A 22,418-nucleotide genomic window follows, 5' to 3' on the forward strand; every position below is an offset into this window, starting at 1 on the left:
TCACTCTAAAATATTAAATTTCGTTCATAAATTTGTAGACCACCTACTGAGTGAATAACAAAGGTAATCGTGATAATATTATATAAAGGTATTAATATTTTATTCCTGCAGAATTCGTCAGCAAAACTGTTTTAGATCTATTTTGCTTTGTACGCTGAAAAATTAAAATGCTCAAGGTACTTATTTTTATATATACTTCTTACTTTACTTATTACTAATTCCAAGGCATATAAAATAGTAATTAGCAGATTAATTAGCTGATTTTATGCAAGTATTTTATTACATTTCTTTGGTTCTTAATAATGTAAGTATAATTTTGAGTTAGGATAATTGTAAATGCAGAATAAAATATGCATTTAGTATATTATAATATATTTTCCATTGGTGATTTAAAATGTTTACTTGTTTAATTAATCGAATATACTTACAGTATTGTTTATACGAAAATTAATTTAAAAATTAAAAAGCAAGTTTTGATGCAAGTTTTTTAATCGTTTTAAGTTTTGTAATCGTTATTCATATATTATAAATATTAATTTGGAGAAAAATTTTCGTTTTCAATTTTAAAACTAACAGTACTATATGATAAATAATATTTTTGAAAAAAAAATGTAGAAGTTAAAAGTTCTAAATATTTTGAAACTTATTTACATAATTATTGTATGAAAATGTCTAATAATTTGTAGCAGAATTTCTCTTTCTATTTATTCTGATCATTTTTGTATTTTATAAATTTATAATCACAAAACCTTACTAATTATATATATATATATATATATATATATATATATATTATTCATTATATATGAAAATAGAAAGTACAGAATTTCAAAGTTTTAAAATTAGTTATAAAGTACAATAAATTATATTACTTTTTAATTACTTTATTAAAAAATTTGTAATGATTGTAGTATACGGAATTATGTGATAGCATAAGATTATTGAATGTTTTGTCTTCATTACCTTTAACAATTATATTTTACAGTAAAGAAAATTGATTTGGTTTGGGAACCGTACAGAAAACAAATAGTAAAAACTATTGCCACTAAATAAAAGTAATCGAGTAAATAAAGGGACTATTAATCTATATTCTAAAATCAGAAATTGATCACTGACGTAAGCAATTCGTAAAACATGTCTAAAAGCAAAATCGACCCAATTTGTATATAAAATATGCATGCATATGAAGCGTAAGCGCACAATATAGTTTAAGCATTAACTTAAATAATAAATTTAACTACTACTGTTCCAATGTATGTTATCAGTTAAATAAGAAAAATAGACAGATTCGTATCTTCTCCCGATATCACAAAATATTCATCACTTTTTTTTAACTAGAATATTTCTTATGAACTTTATAAATATCTTATATAAGTTTCCTATTGATATAAAATATATATAAGATTTCCATAAAATGTTATTATATTTAAGTAATGGAATAATAGGGTATTAAAAATATTTCAACTTTTTAAATATAATTAATTCAATTTTCTATTTTAATATTCATTATGAAGGATATTAAACATTGAATAATTATCGTTCACTTAATAGCGAAATTAAAAAATTAGCACGAAATTATTAAGCTTAAATAATTGCTAAAATCTAATAAATAATAATTTTCTAATGATTCACTTATGGATTAATTATAATATTAATGAAAATTATATTAATTAAAATTAAATTATAATCATATTAATTAACTTATTTATCGAATAATGATTATTATCAATTATTATTATTAGATATTATAAACTAATAGGAAACAAAGTATTTCATTATTTCTTCTTATTTCCTCGATATTTCTAGTCATTAGTATTAATTAATCATGTTTTGAAACTAATAATAAGTCCCCATCCTCTTTGTAGTAGTTATATAATCGTAGTATGGCTAAAGTTCTTTCATCATTTTCTTTTGATGTTTACCATACAGAATCATCTGAGATATAAAATTACAGAAAATTTGTTTTAATTTTTATTTCGTTTTATATTTCACGCTGATTTTATATTATTTTATTTTTAAAGTATAATATTATCATAATTTCGTATATAATTCAATCACTTTAATTATTATAACAGATTACAACTATGGTAGATTAAGATTAAATGACCGTGAGGAAATTATTTTTACATAGAAAAATAATAGTAGTATGTAGAAATAGCTCACTTCATAAAGTCAAAGATAAAAGTACCAAGATAATATATAAACAATTAATATTAAAAATATGAAATGGAAAAATAAATACAATAAAGAATTACAATAATTGGATAAAAAAATATAACAAATAGGAATTAAAGCAACATCAAGAAAAAAAACTGAATAAACGATAAAAGCATATGTTGAACTGGTGCAGAGAAAATGCAGAACCACTATACAAAGAATATTGAAAAAGAAGAAATCATACAGGCGAATAGATACTAGACAGACGATAGAATTTTAATAAATAAACACAGAAAAATGTTTGGCAAATACGAAATATTGAAATAAATAAACTAAAATTGTTTAGAAATAATAATGAAGTTAGAAGAAAATATTGAGAAAATTATAGCATTGAAAGTAATATAATCTTGTAAAAAAGAATAAATAATGATAATACGAATACAAACATTTAAAGTCAATGAAGTGAATATATGTAGATGAAGAACTCACGTTGAGAATAATAGGGTAAAAAGAGTAAACAACAGAATAAAAATATTAAAATAACTACCTAAAAAACAGAAAAGAGAAATAGAAGGAAGTGCGTGTAAAGTATATGAATATATATACAAAATGAAAAGAGGATATTTATTATTCTAATTAATGAATATTAATTATTCCTTTAATTTTATATGAAACTTAATGTAAACATTTCTAATATTTGATTATGATAATGATTATAATATTTATGATATAACTCAATTTTCGATTTAAATTTTTCATTTTATATAATATATATAAAATTTAATAAATCAATTTAGCAGTTATAAATTCTGTACTAGTAGGAATAAATTTGTAATTAAAAATTGCACATTGATATTTGTAAAATTCATAAATAATAAATTTAAGTACTCGTTCGCGTACTCAGATGCATTACACAATATAAAAACTATTAATAATGTTTGTTATCAATATCTTCAAGAAGTTGTTTTGTACCTTTTCTGTATTAAGGGTTGTAACTTTCATAGGAAGTCTGTTTCATCTCATGTTTAACGTCAGTTCAATTTATGAAAGCAATTATAAACCAAATACTTTCTTGCGCTGTAGTATCAAAATGTTATACAAAGGACGTAGAATATAAGGATATTAAAGACATCGGCAACTGTTTACGCGTTCAACACTTTGCACCGCCTAATAAGTTCAACATACTTTTCAATGCAGTAACATAAAATATCAAATGCTTGTAAATATATAATTTTATTCTGTGATAATTGAGAGAAATTCAGTGTAATAAATTAAAATTGATTTTGAAAGTGAAGTGCAAATTTACGGAACAATGTCGCTTTACAAAATTTTAGGCTATAATTCGATAATATCAATAGACTGAAGTGTCATTGATTATATGCGTATTTATAAATCTATTTGTGTATAACTCTTATCAAAATAATTAGTACAGATTCAAATCCATAATAAACAAAAAAAAAAAAAAAAAAAAAAAAAAAAAAAAAAATAAATAAAAAAAAAAAAAAACGAAACATAATCTATAATCATGAAATAGAAAACGAAATCTCAATTTTAGTCACCTTTACTACAACTTTTTTTCTGATATTGGATACGAAGTACTTCATTAATTTCCACCTTTTAATCAAGAACAATAAATGCAATTAAGAAAGCTCTTACACCGAAGTTCGGGTTATATTAAAATATGTTACGATATTAAAGTTTACTTGATTTCAATTTACCTTAAAAATCCTTCCGTTTGAATAATTTTCAAAAATACGAAAACTTGAAAAAATTAATTAAAACTTGTATTGATATCGTAGTTTTAAGTTTATAATATAAAACTGATAAGAAATGAAATGTCAGAAATGAAAAGTAAATTATATGTATCATCCAACTCAAATTCCAAATGAATACGTTTGCAGGTTAAATTTAAGGTCGAATTAAATACGAGACATATGCACCGATTGATGTATTTTTATTACTAATATTTTTTAATTATTAGTAAATACTTTATAAAATTTTCTTATTATATTCAATAATCTTTATACCCTTTAAAAGAATCTCATTATATCACATTTTTATAAGTTAGCATATTAATGTAAACTTAAAATTTTAACAAGATCCTGGGAAAAAAATTTTCTTACTTGAATAATTATTTATCAAAGAATTTTCATTATAATAATATTTGTTAAATAATATATTATTTTTTTAATTATTGCATTCAGTATATATTAAATATTTTAAAAATAAATTTGCTGATAACAATAAAATTAAGTTGAAATTTTTGTACAGTTTCAGGAATTGTTTAAAAATAACATAAATATTTATTTAAACATGTTTATTTGATGTGTAGATAGGAAACGATTCTTACCTATGTGCATGTACATTTATAATTTTTAATTTATGAGAAATATTTAGTCATACGTGGAAAAGTAGACGAGCGTGTTACGAAATGAGCCGAAGGCATCAACATAATGAGCTACTTGAAATTGCATACTTGGCCTGTTTACCTGAAAACTAGCAATAGAACCGCGTAAGTGATTTTTTTTTGTATTAAATCCTCTATACAACTGGTCAGTATTTCTAAAAAGGACTTTATGATTTTTACTCTCATATTCAATAGGCAGAGAGATTAAAACTAAAATGCAATTATGGAAAAATTAGAGAAGCTAAAATAAAATAAGATTTAAAGTTACAGTTGTAAAATTAAAAATAATTATTGTAGTATAATTGCGAAAAAGTAATATGCATGTGGGTATTGTATATAAATAAATAAATAATGAAATATATATATATATATATATTTCTATTCTTTCGAGAAATATAAATTATATTTAATGCTATAAAAATTTAATTGATTAAATTTTGATTTAGAATTGCCTGTGATTGTAGCAATAGGAATAAAACAGAATGAACGTAAAGCTAATTACTTTAGAACATATATTAAAGTAAGAAGTTATTAAATTTATACTAGTTTTCTAGAGCTACTTTAGACTATGACACTTTCAGAAATTTTAAATATGATTTTTTCTAAAAGTCTTTACAATTGAGCAATATAACTTTTTTTCAAATGTTATAAGCAATAATTAGATTAGATAAAATATGCTATCCAGATAATACTTTTATTAATTCAATTTAAACTTTTGCCATGAAAATAAGTAATACAAAACTTTATATTCTTTATTAATTCTGGAAGAATCATCAATAATGAAAATTATTTAAACTGCGAGGATTAATGCGCGTAGTTTTAATAGCCATTACATAATAATTTAGAATTTTATAAATACTATTACAGATGTTATTTCAAATTTATATATCAAGATTCATTAGTATTATTACATAAAATCTATACACGAGAGATTTATCTTCTAATATATTATAACTAAGAAATAATTCTTATTGTTATAATTTTTTATAGCAATCTATATTGTTGTATAGAAAAAATATTATTTAATTTTTTAACTTTTCCCCCGTTGTCATTTATTACTTCCCGTATAATTCGGATATTAAAAAAATACAAATTTTACATTTTTTTATTTTTAACTTATAAAGGTATTAATTATAGCGATCAACATTCAATAAAAGATTTCTTATTACACAAAATAATTTTCGACTATTTATGATTAATAATATCCTTGAAAGCTATTAAAATTGACAAATAGTTTCATTTATAGTAATATGAAATATATTTATAAATTACTAATAGATAAAGTTCAGATATTGCTGTTATATTTATTTTGAGTTAAATAAAAACTAATTTTTTATTAATATTAACATATTGAATATCGATTCCAAAATTATAATACGTGTACGTTGAAATTTGTGTATAGAAACTGCAATTTGTAAAGATGAAATTTTCATTTTAGAAATTTGTATAAACCTCAAAATTATTAATATTCATTTTCAATTTAGGCAATGCCAAGCATACTGAACTTTACAAGATTAAATATTTTTCCAGTTTAAAATAAACATATAGACATTAAATACTATAGATTTTCAATACACATCATTATGTCATAAAATTAATACCAAAGTTAAAGTTTTAAAAATATATGTAATACCCTTATCCCAATTATTTTAAAAAGTTGTCTAAAAATATGCATAAAGAATTTACTTAGAAATAAATTTAATATATGAGAAGATATTAAAAAAAAAAAAAAAAAAAGGAACATAGATAACGTGGTATAGTGAATGAAGTAAATAGGCAGATAAAATGAAGAGTGACGTGACGGATATGATATAAAAGACAGATGAAGAATGAAGAGAGAAATTTCGTAGTAACTGGAAGTATAGTAGAAGTGAAGAAATAGATGAATGAATAGAACCTGATTTAACACGAGATAATTGCAAAAAACGTAGAAGGATGATAAATGATACTAAGTTGACTACATTTATTTAAAAAGTGATGGCAAATTGTGAAGAGGATTTATGAAGAGAAGTGAAATGAGATCAAAGGATATAATTTAATAACTCAGTTAGGATGAATTTAAATTTTTTAAAAAGACATAGTCAGTTGTTGAATAATTTTTGTATTTATGCATTAAAATTTTTATTGATTTTACATATTTAACAAATGAAGAGTACAAGTTGAAATTCTTTGGAAATCGAGTTTAGCAAAATTAGAATAATTTCAATTTTCTTTTAATATCAAATATATTTAGAAAATTTATGATTATAAGAAATTCTTAGAATTGATTGATTTTATTATTTTCTGATACTCGAATATTTGAAAAGATAGATATTTTGATTTATATAATGTAATTTTAGAAAAAACATGAAAATTTTTTCGTAAAGAAATTTATGGTACCTCAGTGATTGTTTGCATTCTTTATCCTGTGCTAGTAATTTAGAAACTTTAAAGTGTTTGAATTTACAAGCAATAGGAAATTTAAAAAAATTATAGTCTAGCATAGTTTTTGAAAATGTGATTTATTTCAATACTTATTTCAAAATATCAGATAAATAATGATTATATAAAGTGAATTTTTAAAGAATTAATTTTATGTATGTAGTAACGTTTAATTAAATTCAGATTTTGATGTTATTATATTATATTAATAAATATTTAACAAAATGTGTTATAATGCATCAATGTAGATCTTTCAATGTTAATATAAACGATATATAATGCTAATGTAACCGAAACATATGCAATCATATTTTAATCCTAAATAAGTCCCAAACGAACTTGAAACATTAAAAACTGTTGTTTTTAATGCAGAAGGAATTTTTGTATATGTTTGATTTCTTAATATGGTGTTATTTAAAATATGTCTTTACCAGAAGGCCTGTTCTTATAATCTGCTGTAGTTACTCTGAACAGAATAAAGAGAAATGCAGTGAAGGAGAAATGGGGAGTTGGGCAGTGAAAAGCACAGAGAGAGTGTGTATATGTAATGGTGAAATATAAAAGGAAGGAAGTAAGAGATAAAACGAGCTTCCACTTATGATAAATAAAATATGAATACAACAACAAAAACTGCCTAGTTTTTCATATAGGACTCGCTGCATCAACTGATGCCGCAAGAAAAACGTAAAGACTCATCCACCACTGCCCTCTACTTTTCCGCTGTCCAAGTGCGCATGACGCATCTTTTCCCGTACCTGATGCCTGCGAGCCATACGTTACCCCAAGCCAAACATCAAATTGATTATTATTTTTAAGACTTATTATTTTCACTCATAATTTATCGCATAATCTACAGGTTGAAAGGTAAAAGAAAGTTTGAAAAGTAAGTGCCATTTCGTGCTAAGTTTTTAGAGCATTAAGAAGAAACGCATTTTATTTGTATTACTTTCGTCAAAATAAAGTAGTTCATAATTATTTCATCCATCCTTGCATTAAAAATGTTTGTATGAATGAATTGGGAAACAAAATGTATCATAATTATTATTTAGAGAAAATTGAAAGAAAGCTCATTGACCTCTTTCTCTGCTGCTGAAGACTTAGATATACGGCTTAAACTGCTGAGGGGCAGCTCACCCGACATCTAATTTATACACTATTTTCGTTTTATAGTATCACGAAAAGTTGAGGTTTCTAATTTGTTAATTTGCTTTAATTCATAAAAGCAAATTTAGAAAATTAAATCCGAGTGATTAAAGAGATCACGTTTTATATAATGTTAGTAAAAACTTGGAGGATAAACTTATGTTAAATTCACGCATAATTGTAAACAGCAGTGGAAAATACTAACGTAATTACTTTTTTTTCTTAATGTAAGATAATAAAGGAAAATATAAAATGCTATCGTGAACATGAATAAATTCGAATTAAAAATTAATGTAGATATAAAAAAAATGATTTACGAAAATTGTATTTTTAATTTCTTATTACATTTTTAATCTGAATATATAAATAAATAATTTGTGCAAGTGTTTGTATGTGCGCGTTTATGCGTTTTTGTGTGCTCGGCTATTCGTTTGTCACAATGAAAGAGTATATTTAACAATTGATTATTACTATTAATATTAAAAATCAGAACAAGTTTATAAATGGACATAATATATAAAATTGCAATTAATTATATTTATCGTAAATTATTAATAATTAACAACTCTATTGTGATTCTGTATGAATTTACATAATTAGTGATACAATTAATAAAGAATTTAAAGATTCATAAGTAATGTAAGGATACAAATTTCTAAGTAAATGAAGAAACAAAACCGTTTAAATCAATCAATATGCAACTATTTATGAATCAGATGGAATATTCGCAATGAAAAAAATGTGCTTTTGAACAATGAAAAATGAAACAATGCGATAGAAAATGCATTACTATGTAGGTATAACTTCCATAAAAAAAAATTTCAATGTAAACCAATGTGTGCAGATAAGTATTACTTCATTTATAATTTAAATACAAATAATATGCATCGTGGGTATCAAGATCTTTCATTCTTCTATACTGAAACTTTTATAAATGCAATAACTGAATGTCAAAAATTTATTTTGAAATTTACATTAAAATTTCTTTAGTTCTTAAGTTAAATTAAAATTATGTCAATTGAAAATATATCTTTAAAATATTTAACTTTTAATAAGAGACTGTAGCTCAATATTTATAATATACATTAATTATACTTATACTCATTTTGTTGAAATAATACAACAGTTTTAAATATGTTATAAATGTTAATATTAACAATCGATTAGATTTCTTTTAATCCACTAACTACTGATGAAGAAAATTGTTTCTACAAAAAAGTTGGTCATAGTTTTTATTGGCTCTCAGAAAACTAAAAGAGGTTATAATTAAATGATATATTAATTAAACTGCCACAATTTAAGTTTCTTTAATTAAAGAAAAATTTGTTATTTTAGTTTCATTCATAGGAAGATGAAATTAAAATTATGCAAATATTAAATACGTAGAAAGTTATTTCAGAAATTTTTCAAACAAAAATATTATTAATATTTAAAATGTTTTTCAGTCTCTTGATTACAATTAATTAATGGTAATGTTGATCGATGATTTAAAATTTAATTGATTTATTATCCTTATATAGCTTAAAAACATTTTAAAAAAAATTTAATGATTATATTGATGTGGAGAGAATTTCATACATGACTTAATGTAATATACCAAATAACAATTAATAAACAAATATTATTCGAGAAAAAATTTTTTTTTTATTTTACAACACAATATATATTGGTAGGTGTTCTATATAATTTGTTTCATTATATTTCTTAGATATATTATCGATTTGCTTCTTAAATTTTGTATCATTCAATTACTAATAAAATAAATAAAATCAAAATGTAAATAAATATAATGAACGATTCCATAAAGCTATAAATTTATTGATAAACGAAATTATTATTTTAAAATAAATTTCAATATTCGCATATAATCAGATAACTTTCATATTTACTCGTTTAAACAATGTGTAAATAAGAGGAAACATTTTTTAATATTATTACATCCTATTATAAGAAAGTTCATCGTATAATTGATGAAAATATTATGTTTCTTTGACTCAAAAAGTAATATAGATATAAACAATATTTCAAGTAATCATTGATTACTAAATTAATATGTTGGAATTGATTGATGGCTGAGCTTTAATTCTTCCTGATACTAAGCAGTAATATATTTAATTTCAAATTTCGATTAATATTTTAAATATAATTTGTTATAATTTTAACACTCGTTACAAATAATATTTTGTGCAATGTTAGAGGAGAAATAAATTTTATTCGTTATTGCAACATAATTTCAAAAGTTTTTTTTTTTTTTTTAAATAGAGTTATTTAGATATTACAACTTTTCAAACATTTTATAAATGGATGATAAATGATCTTTTATTTACCACTAAAATACTTGATAGATTTACTATTGAAGTAAAATCGATTTTTAATTTCCACCCATTTATTTCAATGTTCAATTACTCTAGTAATTTCTCTATTCTCTTACTCGATCATTCCCAAGTAGTCACTTTATAATTATGTTTACTTAAAAGGGATACAAGCAATATTTCAATAAATGTCGTTTTCCTATAAAGAATATACTTAAAAAATTTGGCAGCAATTTTAATTTTGTTTTGTCGCTGGTTTAATGCATATTTAAATTAAATGAATATTCGAACATGATCAAATACTCTATGAAGGAGAACTCAATAATCTTATCAAAGATATTATCTACTATTGATGAAATATGCATTGAGTTGCGTGCCTGAAATATATCTTGGAACCGATCGAATTGTTTAGGCACTGCAGTATAATAGGTGATAATATTTTTTTTTTTAATGTTATAGTCTAAAATTACTATTAAAATATAATTTTTAAGAAACTCTAGGATTTAGAAAATTGACATATAATATATAAATAGAATATATAAATGCCAATATAATACTTAAAACATACAAATCTAAAAATTATTCTGATAAATAAATAAATAATTGATAATAGTAATGTAAATTGTAGATAAATATCAAGTAGGATTTAAAAGAATCAAACTATCCTTACGAAAATAACAAATTGTTTATATTTATAGTATCTTTTCTTCTTATATAAACATGCGAATAATTGCTAGAACACATTTTGAAAGAAAATCATTAAGCCGTTGTCAGTGAACACTTGCACTATTCACGTCATACTTATTACAGATGCATTACCATTTCTTTTCCACATGTGCACATATATTAATTTAAAAGTACTAATTATCATACTTATAACATATATATATATTCATTTAAATCTACTAAAGAACATTTTATTATATTATTTTACTCGGTATTATACTGATATTAGATAATATAAATAAGATGTGTAATATTTAACAATTAGCTATTGTCAAAGCTAGTTAAATGTTACTTTGAAACGAAACATTACCAATAAAGTTTTTTAATATTAATTACAATAATATATTGGTTGTTAATTATTTCATTATCAAGTATTGTGAATCTCTTGAAAATTCATATTTTTAAATAATATATTTTATAATTTTTATATTTTCATTAGATTTAAAATTAAATATTGAATTTATAAATGATTTTGTTATACTGTTAAATACTATTACAAAATATAATGAAAAACTATCGAGATAATAATTTACGATAATCAAAAATTGTTTTTAATACTTTATTAAAACAAAAAAAATTTTCACACATACATACATTTCCACAGGTATATTACATACGTATTTTCCTCTATAATTTCAATAAAATAAGCTAAATGTACTTTAAGTATTTTTTTATAAAGTTGCTATATTATGTCTAATAAGAATTAACTTCTCTTCATAATTATTCTTCATTAATTTCATAACTTATACAGTATTACTTAATAATTGTTCATAATGGTTGAAAATATAATTCTGTGTTGATTTTTCGTATGGCATTTTGTATACTTTCTACATAGAATTTGGGATAGGATATTAGGATATTCAAGATTTCGATAATAATCAATGACATGGAAAAATTATATTTATCTTAATGTTTCGAACACATTAATTTATATATATATATATATATATATATATATATATATATACAAATCTTTAAAATTTTCTAAACGAAATTCTTGATATAATTTTATAGTATGTTATAAGAAATTTTTTAATATAATATATAGAATATGAGACAGAATGATCGATAGCAAAACTTGCTGCCATAGAAAAAGTTATATATGATTTTTATGAAATCATACTTGTTTAGGTAAGTTTCTATATCGTATTATGCTATTGTACGGGCTATGTAATAAAATAAAACATATTTTAGAGTTAAATGATATGAAATATATAAAGCAATTTAAAAATATTATTAAATATTATAAATTTCATTTCAAAGAAAGTAAATATTATATAAATAAAAGGTCATTAGAAATATACACGATTTATAAAATATTTATATTTATAAAATAATATTTAAAAATGTATATAAATTATACATTTTTTTATTGCGAAACAATTACCTATGACCTTATACAATGTAATTTAAAAAAATAATTAAACTGAATATATTAATTCAAAATATAGTAATTTAAACTTAATATGCATGACCATATCAATTTCTTCAGAAGTATATACAAATATAAATTCGTATTTATATATGTATAAGTTATTTTTATATGTTTATTCCAATATGATTTAATTTACAAATCTATGATAATAAATGTTTAGAGCAGCCTAAAATTTATGAAGTTTAGTTTTTTAAGATATTAAATTTTCTTTTTAATTCAAACAAAAAACTAGCTTTCTTCGTTTGTCTATGAAAATTAATTATAATAATTAGTATTTCTTTATAATAATCATAATAAAACTATATTATTTCTTCCCTGCTGAAATAAAGGTTACGTAATTTCTTTGTTATTCTTCACTATATAAATAAAAATATTAAATATATTAGAAAAAGTATGATCGATTGATTTAATTGGTCATACGTAATTAATTTCTTATTCAATAAAATGTCAGAATTGAAATTAAATATCTTATTTAAAAACAATAAAATAATTGTGATAAAATATTTCTCCGTCTTGTAATCTAGGATTTTTATATAAGTCTTTAATAATTAAAGAAATTTTAAACAGCCCATTGAAGTAGTATACTGAATAAGTAACTAATTGACAATTATTGATAGAATTAAGAATATAAGTACTTGTACGTATGCTTTAATGATTTTTGAACGAATTAAATTTTATGATAATACTATTTTCTGGTATTGCATATTAACATTATATATATTATTATTGTTAGATGTACATATATAAAAAAAAAGTAGTTACTAATTAAAATTCTGAAATAATCTTCTCAAATTAAATCGTTTGCAATTTTTTTGTTACTTATCAACAATTATTTTATTTATTTATTATTTTAAGTTTAGTATTTAAATTTTTATTCAAGATTTGATGTGCAATATATTTTTACTTTTTTAAATAGATTGATTATATAGCTAATACGTTAAATTTAATTATTTGAAGCGAGATAGGAAAAATTTTTAAAAACAGGCAGTTGCGAATTTCACGATTAAAATTTTGTTTTAAACAATTTATAAAAGAATTTTATTAAGACATATACTCGATGGGCAATGTTAATGTTTTATTAAAATGATTTTTATGGTTTTGAAAATATAAATCTGAATATACCTATAATTAAAATGCAACTTTATTTGTTGTAAAAACTTGTTCTAAAGCTCGTTTCTTACTCGAATTATCTGCAGTTATATATGATATACATGTTGAATCAAAATATTAACAAATAATAATAAATAAATTATTATAATCTGAATCCATAATCTGAATATTAATCAGTAATAATGATTTTTCTGCTTACAGTTATCAGAGGACATTGGTTATGTACTATATTCAGCACTTGGTAGCTTCTATATTCCCTCTTGCATCATGGTATTCGTCTATATACGGATCTACTTTGCGGCGAAGGCTCGGGCGCGTCGTGGTATTCGTAAACCTCAACGACTGCGACCGATGATACCGCCTTCCGAATCACCAAACATTCATCAGACGAGTTTTACCCATCCAATGAGCATTGAAAAAGCTGATTTGGGCAGTAGCAGTGATCAGAATAAGACACCTGGATTGGCCATGGAAAATGTAGCCACCATAGAAAATCAACCTGTGCAAATTCCCATAGTTACCTGTGACTTTGCAAGTGATATAAGTACCTCTGAGGCCGACCCCGGAGGTGGTAATATACCAATGGAAGAAAAAGATACTCTTAAGGTAATATAATAATGGAATAATCTATAGTTGGTTTGACAAAATTGTGTTAGTCACGATATTATATATAATTTATTTAATATGAATAATGAAAATGTTTTTTAATTTTTTAAATTTTTTAAAAAATTTTTTAAAAAAAAAAATTTTACGTTTTTATTTTACCTTATGGACGTGTTAATTTAGATAACGTCATATCGTATTTAATAATAATAATAATAATTTTTTCAAATAATATAACGAGAATAATGTTGATAAGTAACTATATGAAACTAAAGATGAATAATGGTCATTATATATAAAATTACTATTTTTTAATTATTTTTAACGATGAATGAAATAATTATAATAACTTAATAAACACTCTCTATATATTTTTCTATATTTATATTAATTTAAATTTTGATAGTTTTGATGTCATACAAAATAAAATTTGAATTTTGTTTCCATCTTTTCATTCGCGAATCAAATTTACTACATTAACAATACTTATCTAATTTTAAAATTTCATTTATACAAATTGATATACACATACAATTTTATATTATTTAAACAATTTCATTTAACTTTAGATTTAAAATATTCCATAAACTAAATTATCTCAATTATTATTTCAAGTATTTAGACTACATCAATAAATGTAATACTATTAATTTTTTTAGTGATCTTACTGATTCAAAATTTTATTATTTTATTAAAATTTAACCTAATAGTTCATTATAACATATATTTTAATAATATTATTATATTTTTTATGAAATAGTTGAATCGAGAATAAAATTATTTTATATTAATGGTTATGAGTTAAGTAGCATATTGGTATTAATTCTTAATTTACAAATAAATAAAAATTTATGTCCAAATTATATGTACAAATATACGTATAAATATATGTATATATAAAGTATGTATGAAATAACTAATGACATATATTTGTTTTTGCTAGATTTTTTTATAAACTGTACAGGCTTCTTCGTTATAAAAATGCGGAATGAACAGAAATCTAAAACAACTCACATTAAAGTAAATTTTATTATATATAAATAGATTCGTTTTTAAAATTAACGAAGAAAATATTAATAAATTAGTTACACTCTAAAGAGACAATAGATCCTTCGTTAATCAGGAATTAATGATTATTTTAACGGGCGGTGAAAATATTTAACAACAGTTCTCACCATGTGCACCATAAAATGTGAATCGACATACAAATATCTATAAATATTTATTTAAATTAAAATGTGTACAAAAATGTGTAAGATGTGTAAGATTTGTATATTAATTTCGATAATAAAATATAAATGAGGGGAAATTGTATAACGCGGTATATACTGTTACTTTGATGTTATAAAATATTAACTATAACATAGATCAAAGACATAATAAGGAAGAAAATGTTATATATTTAATTATAGGGCCAATATTATTATGCTAATTACATAGTATTTAATGTACATATATTGTATAAAAATAGTTTAAAAGATCAGAATTGAGGCAGGTTAAGTTTATGTTTGATATATGGTATGCATTGCTTGCGAATTCATTTCTAAAGACTAATATTCAAATTACTAAGATATATATATATACATATATATATATATATATATATATATATATATACATTCGTAGAATATTTAAGTATACTACTAGAAAGTAGTATAAATGGTAGCTTATAGCGGTGGTTTATCAATAAATTTAGTAAGTACTAAATCTAAAAATCTACTTAAATCTACATGACTTAGTACAAAGTAGGAAGTCTTTTAATAAAATTTAAAATGAATTTTTACAGTCCGACACAGTAATAATGTTGTATATTAAATTATGTGCCGTTGATAATTTACGATGTAATATATTTACCAATATCGACATAATAATGTTCCTTCGTAACGCAGTCTAGCTTCACGTAAATACTTATTATTTATTACATGATCGTTAACTAGCTCTCTTTTCAAGTTCCAATCAGTAGTTTCTCAATACTAATTCGGATAATAAATTAATATTTTTCTGTACTTACCCAATATACTTTTTATTTTAAAATCATTGTTTCAAATACTAATGAAATAAATATTTGAAATACCTTTCTGGTACTACTAAAACACTTGCTGCATTTTATATTTAATTCATAAAATACACGATTTGTTCCTTCTTTCTTTTCCTTTATTTACACACTATATATACAACAATCATATGAATTATCCGTAAATATAAAAATGTTATATAAGACGGCAACACTATCTTAAAATATTAATTTTAATGCTTTTAGACATTATGGAGCATCTTGAAATATTGTATAATCAATAACTATGTTATTAGATGCATGTTTTTCTCGATAAATTTGATGATTATGTGAATAATATACATGTTTTCTGAAATGTGATATTGAGAAAGATAAGTATTAATATAACGTGATATTCTGAAAAATATAAGAAAAATAGTACACAAGTTTAATTTATTTAATTATGTGATCATTAATATATTAATTTTATTATATAATATAAATAATTATATATAAATATTACATATAATTGGATTTTAATAAAAATAATCTTTACTACATGTATCTATAGCCTAAAAACGAATAACTATAGAGAATGCTGTTGTACATACGTGTGTATATAGTTATATAAGTGCGCATACGCACGCCAACATATAATGGATGATGCATAGTAGAAATACATTAATAGTTTAATAATGAATTTTTAATTTCCTTATTATAATTTGGTACAAGTGTATTAAATTTAAAATAAAAGCATAAATTATCTATGTACGTATGTATATAACAAAAAATTGTAATGACTACTTTCAAGTTAATGTAGTTTTTAATTTATTTCAATTTCAGTACTATGCTTTTAGAAAACTTCATTCGGGAATCTACTAAATTAATATCAATTTTCATTATACCGTTTGTATATTAGTACTTTGCTGTATCTGTATCCATCGCTATATTTTTTGTTTTTGAAATTGTTATAATAAAACATTCAAAAATCTTGTAACGCACATTGAATTTGAATTTCTTAAATAATACTTTAATATATAAAATTATAATATTACCATCTAATACATATATAACTTTTTAACTAATATTATAATATTTATATATAAATAATTAGATGTACAAATATTGCCTGTTTATAATTTCAATTTTTTTAAATTTATTATAATTTATAAGAAGTTTAAAATCAATATTATAAGCCAAATACTGATTCATGCAAATCATTATTTCGGTTTGTCAAACATAATCTGATACAGATAAAATTCTAAAACATGTTAATGTAAGTACCGTAATCATTGTAGCTAGCCATCTTGTATGTGCATGATTTTTTTATTTAAAAAATTATAAGAAGCATTATTATTATTCTTATTATTAACCACAATTGTAATGCAATGAAATGCTATTAACAATATTTATATTTATAATATTTCAGTTTATTCATTAAAAATCCATTAAAATATTCTGCATATATATGTATATATATATAGAATATAGGTAATCAGATGAATACTTTACGTATTTCGTTAGTTTCTCACTATATATATAGTTGCCATCCTATAAATCAATAAAAGTATATTAAAAACAAATTATATTAAAAAAATTTATTAATTAGATATTTTTTTGTGCAATAGTTATCAAATGATATTTCAGTATTTTACATTTACATTAAATACCGTATTTTAATACATTAAATTTTACATATCAATTCAATATTATGATTATAATATTATTTGTTGTTTTGCAATTTGATATGGTATTATAAATATAAAATTTATAAGAATACAGTTTCATAGATAATTCGCTGTAAATATTCATAATTATTAGAAAGAATTGTTTTTTTTAATATTAACTAAATTACCATTATGAGTATGGATTTTTCACTTTCTTATATCTTGTCTTACATTAAATAATTTTCCTTACTTATTCATATTAACAACAGAAAAATAATTTCCCATTAACTATAATTTCTTAAATGATTTATGTAGTATTTCAAAGTGCAAATAATTCGCTCCTTCAGTCTTTATATATTTTTTCAATAAAACGCCTCATTGTTGTCGTGTCGTCTTATATGAATATATTGAAAATTACTAAATACTTGTATGCGGGATGATCGACGCCAATTTTACGCTAAAATATCTAGCGCCAGGCGCCACGATTACGCTCGGCGTATGTGCGAAGATAGATAGAATTAAAGATACCTTGACGTATCACGGAAAGGGTATAACAAGATGGCGCGTGCATCTCCCTGTTAGGTCATTCATTCAGAGGTCGACCTTTAGTTCTTCAACATACCAATTAGTTTCTGCTTAGTATCACTATTAAATATGAGCTAGAAAGAAATGTTTGATACGACCAAAATTTTTAAATGTTTTTGATACCAACTCCCAACTTCTCTATCCCCACTGATATTTGATAATAACTGAATAACAGGGTTATTCCTACCGAAAGGTAAGTCAACGAATATTATCCTCGTTTGGTTTCCCCATTCTTCTCTTCCATCATCATTTCCTTTCAAGCGTTCTTCCATTCGTTTGTCAATGTAATGCAACGAGGATGTACTTTTCCGCAAGGCGGGGCCAAGCTGTTTTACCTCCCTTTCTGGTCAGTGCACCCCTGCTTCTTCTGTGACTTTCCTCCTCTCGGGTCGACAACTTCGACGTCCCCTCTTTGCCGCGCGTGGCCCCAATAAAGCATCAACCTATTTGTATTGACAGCGATAATTACTATTTAGTCATTTATGTATGCGTTTGTCTATAATTTGAGCTTTAGAATCCAAGTTTCTCGGATATAATAAACCTATTGGTAACGTGCTGTATAATTATATTATACGTGACAAACTCTTCTATTTAATATATTACTTATTATTTATTTATGGTCCGCGACATAGAGAGGTCATTCGTTGCGAATCCAGCTCAATCTAATAATTTCACATAAAACAACATCCCATTGGACTTTTTCCTTATTACTTTATTTATTTCATGATTAATTTTTTTTTGTTTTTTATTGTTTTTTGTTTTTGTAATTATCGCTTCGTTTTCCTTCCGCCTTCATCCATTTCTTTCTCGTGTTTTCTTCTTCACTGCACATTACCGCGACTACACCCGTATACCCAAGAACCCTGACACCGATGCCGACATATCCAGGCTATTGGGAGATCGCGCGATAAAAATACGAAGCGCCACGGAGCATATCGTTATATTCTTTACACAATATTCAAGAAATTATTAATGTGACTATTATCTTCATTAAACACAATTGATTTTTCAAAAGAAAAGTATTAAACGGATTTTTTTTCTAAAATATAATCCAATATCTGTTAAAATAATTTCAAAATATTACATGCTTATATACATTGTATTATTAAAAAAAAATTTGTTTTGTAAACATAAGCGAATGAAGGGATTACGGTGTATTAAAAAAAAAGGTGGATCATAATGTGAATAATAGAAAAATAATTAATTATTATTAGGACTAGCGATTGAAATATTTTATAGCTTCGATTCCTTAATTGAGAATTATAATCTCTAACCAAATAGAGCATTGAATGATAAATAAATAATATGTAATTTCGAAAAATTTCAAATTTTCTAAATGAACAGCTTTTAAACGAAGTTTTTTGTTTATGTAAAATGTACCCCAAATAATGTACAGAATATTTGTTAGATAATAACTGATAAAGATATTTTGTTACATTGTTATATGATAATATTCTAATCGTAATGATTAATTATTTATTTGTGGATTTAAATTCTTTAAAATCAATAACGAAATTGACAATGAAATTAATCTGTTTCAAAATTCTTCTATTTGCAGGTAAATATACCAATGCCGATGCAAAAGTCCAATTTGAAAGCCACTCTTTCTGTAAACGGCGAGGGTCAATCCGGCCAGGGACTTCCAGTAAGATGTCGTGCACCTAGTGTCGGTATTGACGTGGACATGGTTTCGGAATTGGATCCCTCTTCGTCAGACAGTGGTGTCGTATCGCGTTGTGCTGTTGTAAAGCCCTTAAAATTACGCTTTTGTAAGCCAATTTTTGGACGAAAAGCAATTGAGAAGTTGAAGCAACAACACCATCACGATTATGACGATCGACATCAAAAAGATATTATGATCGAAACGAAACATCAGAAGCCACGCGATCCAGAGCGCGAAAAACGAAGACTTGCAAGAAAAAAAGAGAAGAGGGCAACACTGATTTTAGGTTTAATAATGGGCAGTTTTATAGCCTGTTGGTTGCCATTCTTTTTTCTCTATATCGTAAAACCATTGTTTCCAAATCTGGCGATTCCTGAGCAAGCTTTTGCAATTGCATTCTGGCTGGGCTATATGAACTCTGCCCTCAATCCAGTTATTTATACCGTGTTTAACAAGGATTTTAGGAGAGCCTTTCGCAGGATTCTATTTAAATGAGGAAATGATGATATCTTATCGATGTTATGAATTTCTCTACATTTCTAATAGTAGAACATGGAGTCTTCATCAAGGTGACAATTCTTTAAAATTACAACTAATATATAAAACAATTCATATAAGTAATTTATAAGCTAAATTTTTAATTTAAGTTAAAACAACACTTAGAATATTAGTTAATTATCAACAAATTATTAAAAATATCAATGCATATTCAACCATTAAAATAATCATGTCGACATAATTCTATTTAATAAAACATTAATACTTAGTCTAAAAATTTCAAGCCATTAAACATCAGAACGCCATAAAAAATATGAAAAAATACCTAATGATTATTAATGAATAATTACAAATAATACATATATATTTACTAAATGAAATATAAGCCTAAAATTTATTATAATTCTGATGTACTGCGTTAATTTTAGTGAAATAGATCAAGATATATAATGTTCACAATTATACCTTTTTAACTTCATTAAGAAAATTATTAGAGAAAAGAATATTATTAAAATTTATAAGAAATTAATTAATAACATACAAATATTATGAAAAAAGGAAATTATGTGTTGCTAATTCAAAGACACTGATTGGTGTGAATAAAAATTTAAAGATAATTTAAAGATAAATGAAAAACTTAAAATAAAAGTCAATATTAATATAATATAATAAGCTGATATAATAGTAATATAATAAATCAATAATATTATTGAATTATATGAGAATAATTTTAGAATTATTAGTTCTATTTTTATTTAATTTGAATATTCATTCAATTATAACCTAATATTAATAAGAAAAAATATGAATTCGTTAAAATGATCTATAGAAATTAGATTATAAAAATTTAATGTTTAAATCTATCGTACTCTGTTGTATTAAGTATTACAATTTAATTTAAGATTACATGCATTCGAGAATTTGAATCAATAATCAAACGAGCAAGTTATCCATGGTTGCAATTAATTAAATATTGTTACTGAAAGTCGAAAATTCATTTGATTTTAGTTAATACCAAGTCATTTTTCATCATACTAAAATGCATGCAAATAAATTAATCTATCATTTTATATATTATATATTTTATATATATCATTTTATAATATTGCCATTTTCATATAATATATCCGTATTTACTCATTTGTTTAAATTATATTAATGTAAAGTATAATTAAACTGTATATAAATCTGTATATATATATATATATATATTTATTTTTTTTTTTTAAGAGTTTTACAATAAATTACGTATGCAAACAATTGGTATAGATGAAAATTACATTCTTTTTAGCAAGTTTTAGTAATAAAGTATATGTGAAAAAGAATATCCGAACATTTTTATGGTAATTTGTCCCATTCAATATATAAATCGTGATTTCTTCTCATTTCATTTATATTTATTAAATATGAATTCTGTTAAAAATCTCATTGGATGTATTTTACTAAATCATTTAAGTTTTACAAATTACTTATAATCCTAAATATTAAACAAATCGCATGAATATTTACGATCGTTACTTATATTCTATAAAATATAATGCTAATGTTCACGTGAATGCTCAGAATTTAATTTAATTAATAAAATGACATTTATCCACAACAATATCAGATTATTATATTTTGTTCAAATAAAATTTTTTTTTTTCATAATATATAAAGTTACATAAATATATTTGAATATGTACAAAAGAATCAGGT

At 23.0% G+C, this 22,418-nt stretch overlaps 1 protein-coding gene across 1 annotated transcript in view; it reads left to right on the top strand.

Moving 5' to 3' along the window:
• The window catches only part of Octalpha2R (alpha2-adrenergic-like octopamine receptor), a 114,239-nt gene extending 93,469 nt beyond the window's left edge, over positions 1-20,770 (top strand). Inside the window, exons 2-3 of the mRNA XM_011506723.1 lie at positions 13,913-14,317; positions 20,118-20,770. Coding sequence (XP_011505025.1) covers positions 13,913-14,317; positions 20,118-20,717 — 1,005 coding nt within the window. The 3' untranslated portion in view covers positions 20,718-20,770. The remainder of the gene's footprint in view (positions 1-13,912; positions 14,318-20,117) is intronic.
• The last annotated feature ends 1,648 nt before the right edge of the window (positions 20,771-22,418 follow it).

Source organism: Ceratosolen solmsi, unplaced genomic scaffold, assembly GCF_000503995.2.
Source record: "Ceratosolen solmsi marchali unplaced genomic scaffold, CerSol_1.0 scaffold6, whole genome shotgun sequence".
Classification (NCBI taxonomy): domain Eukaryota; kingdom Metazoa; phylum Arthropoda; class Insecta; order Hymenoptera; family Agaonidae; genus Ceratosolen; species Ceratosolen solmsi.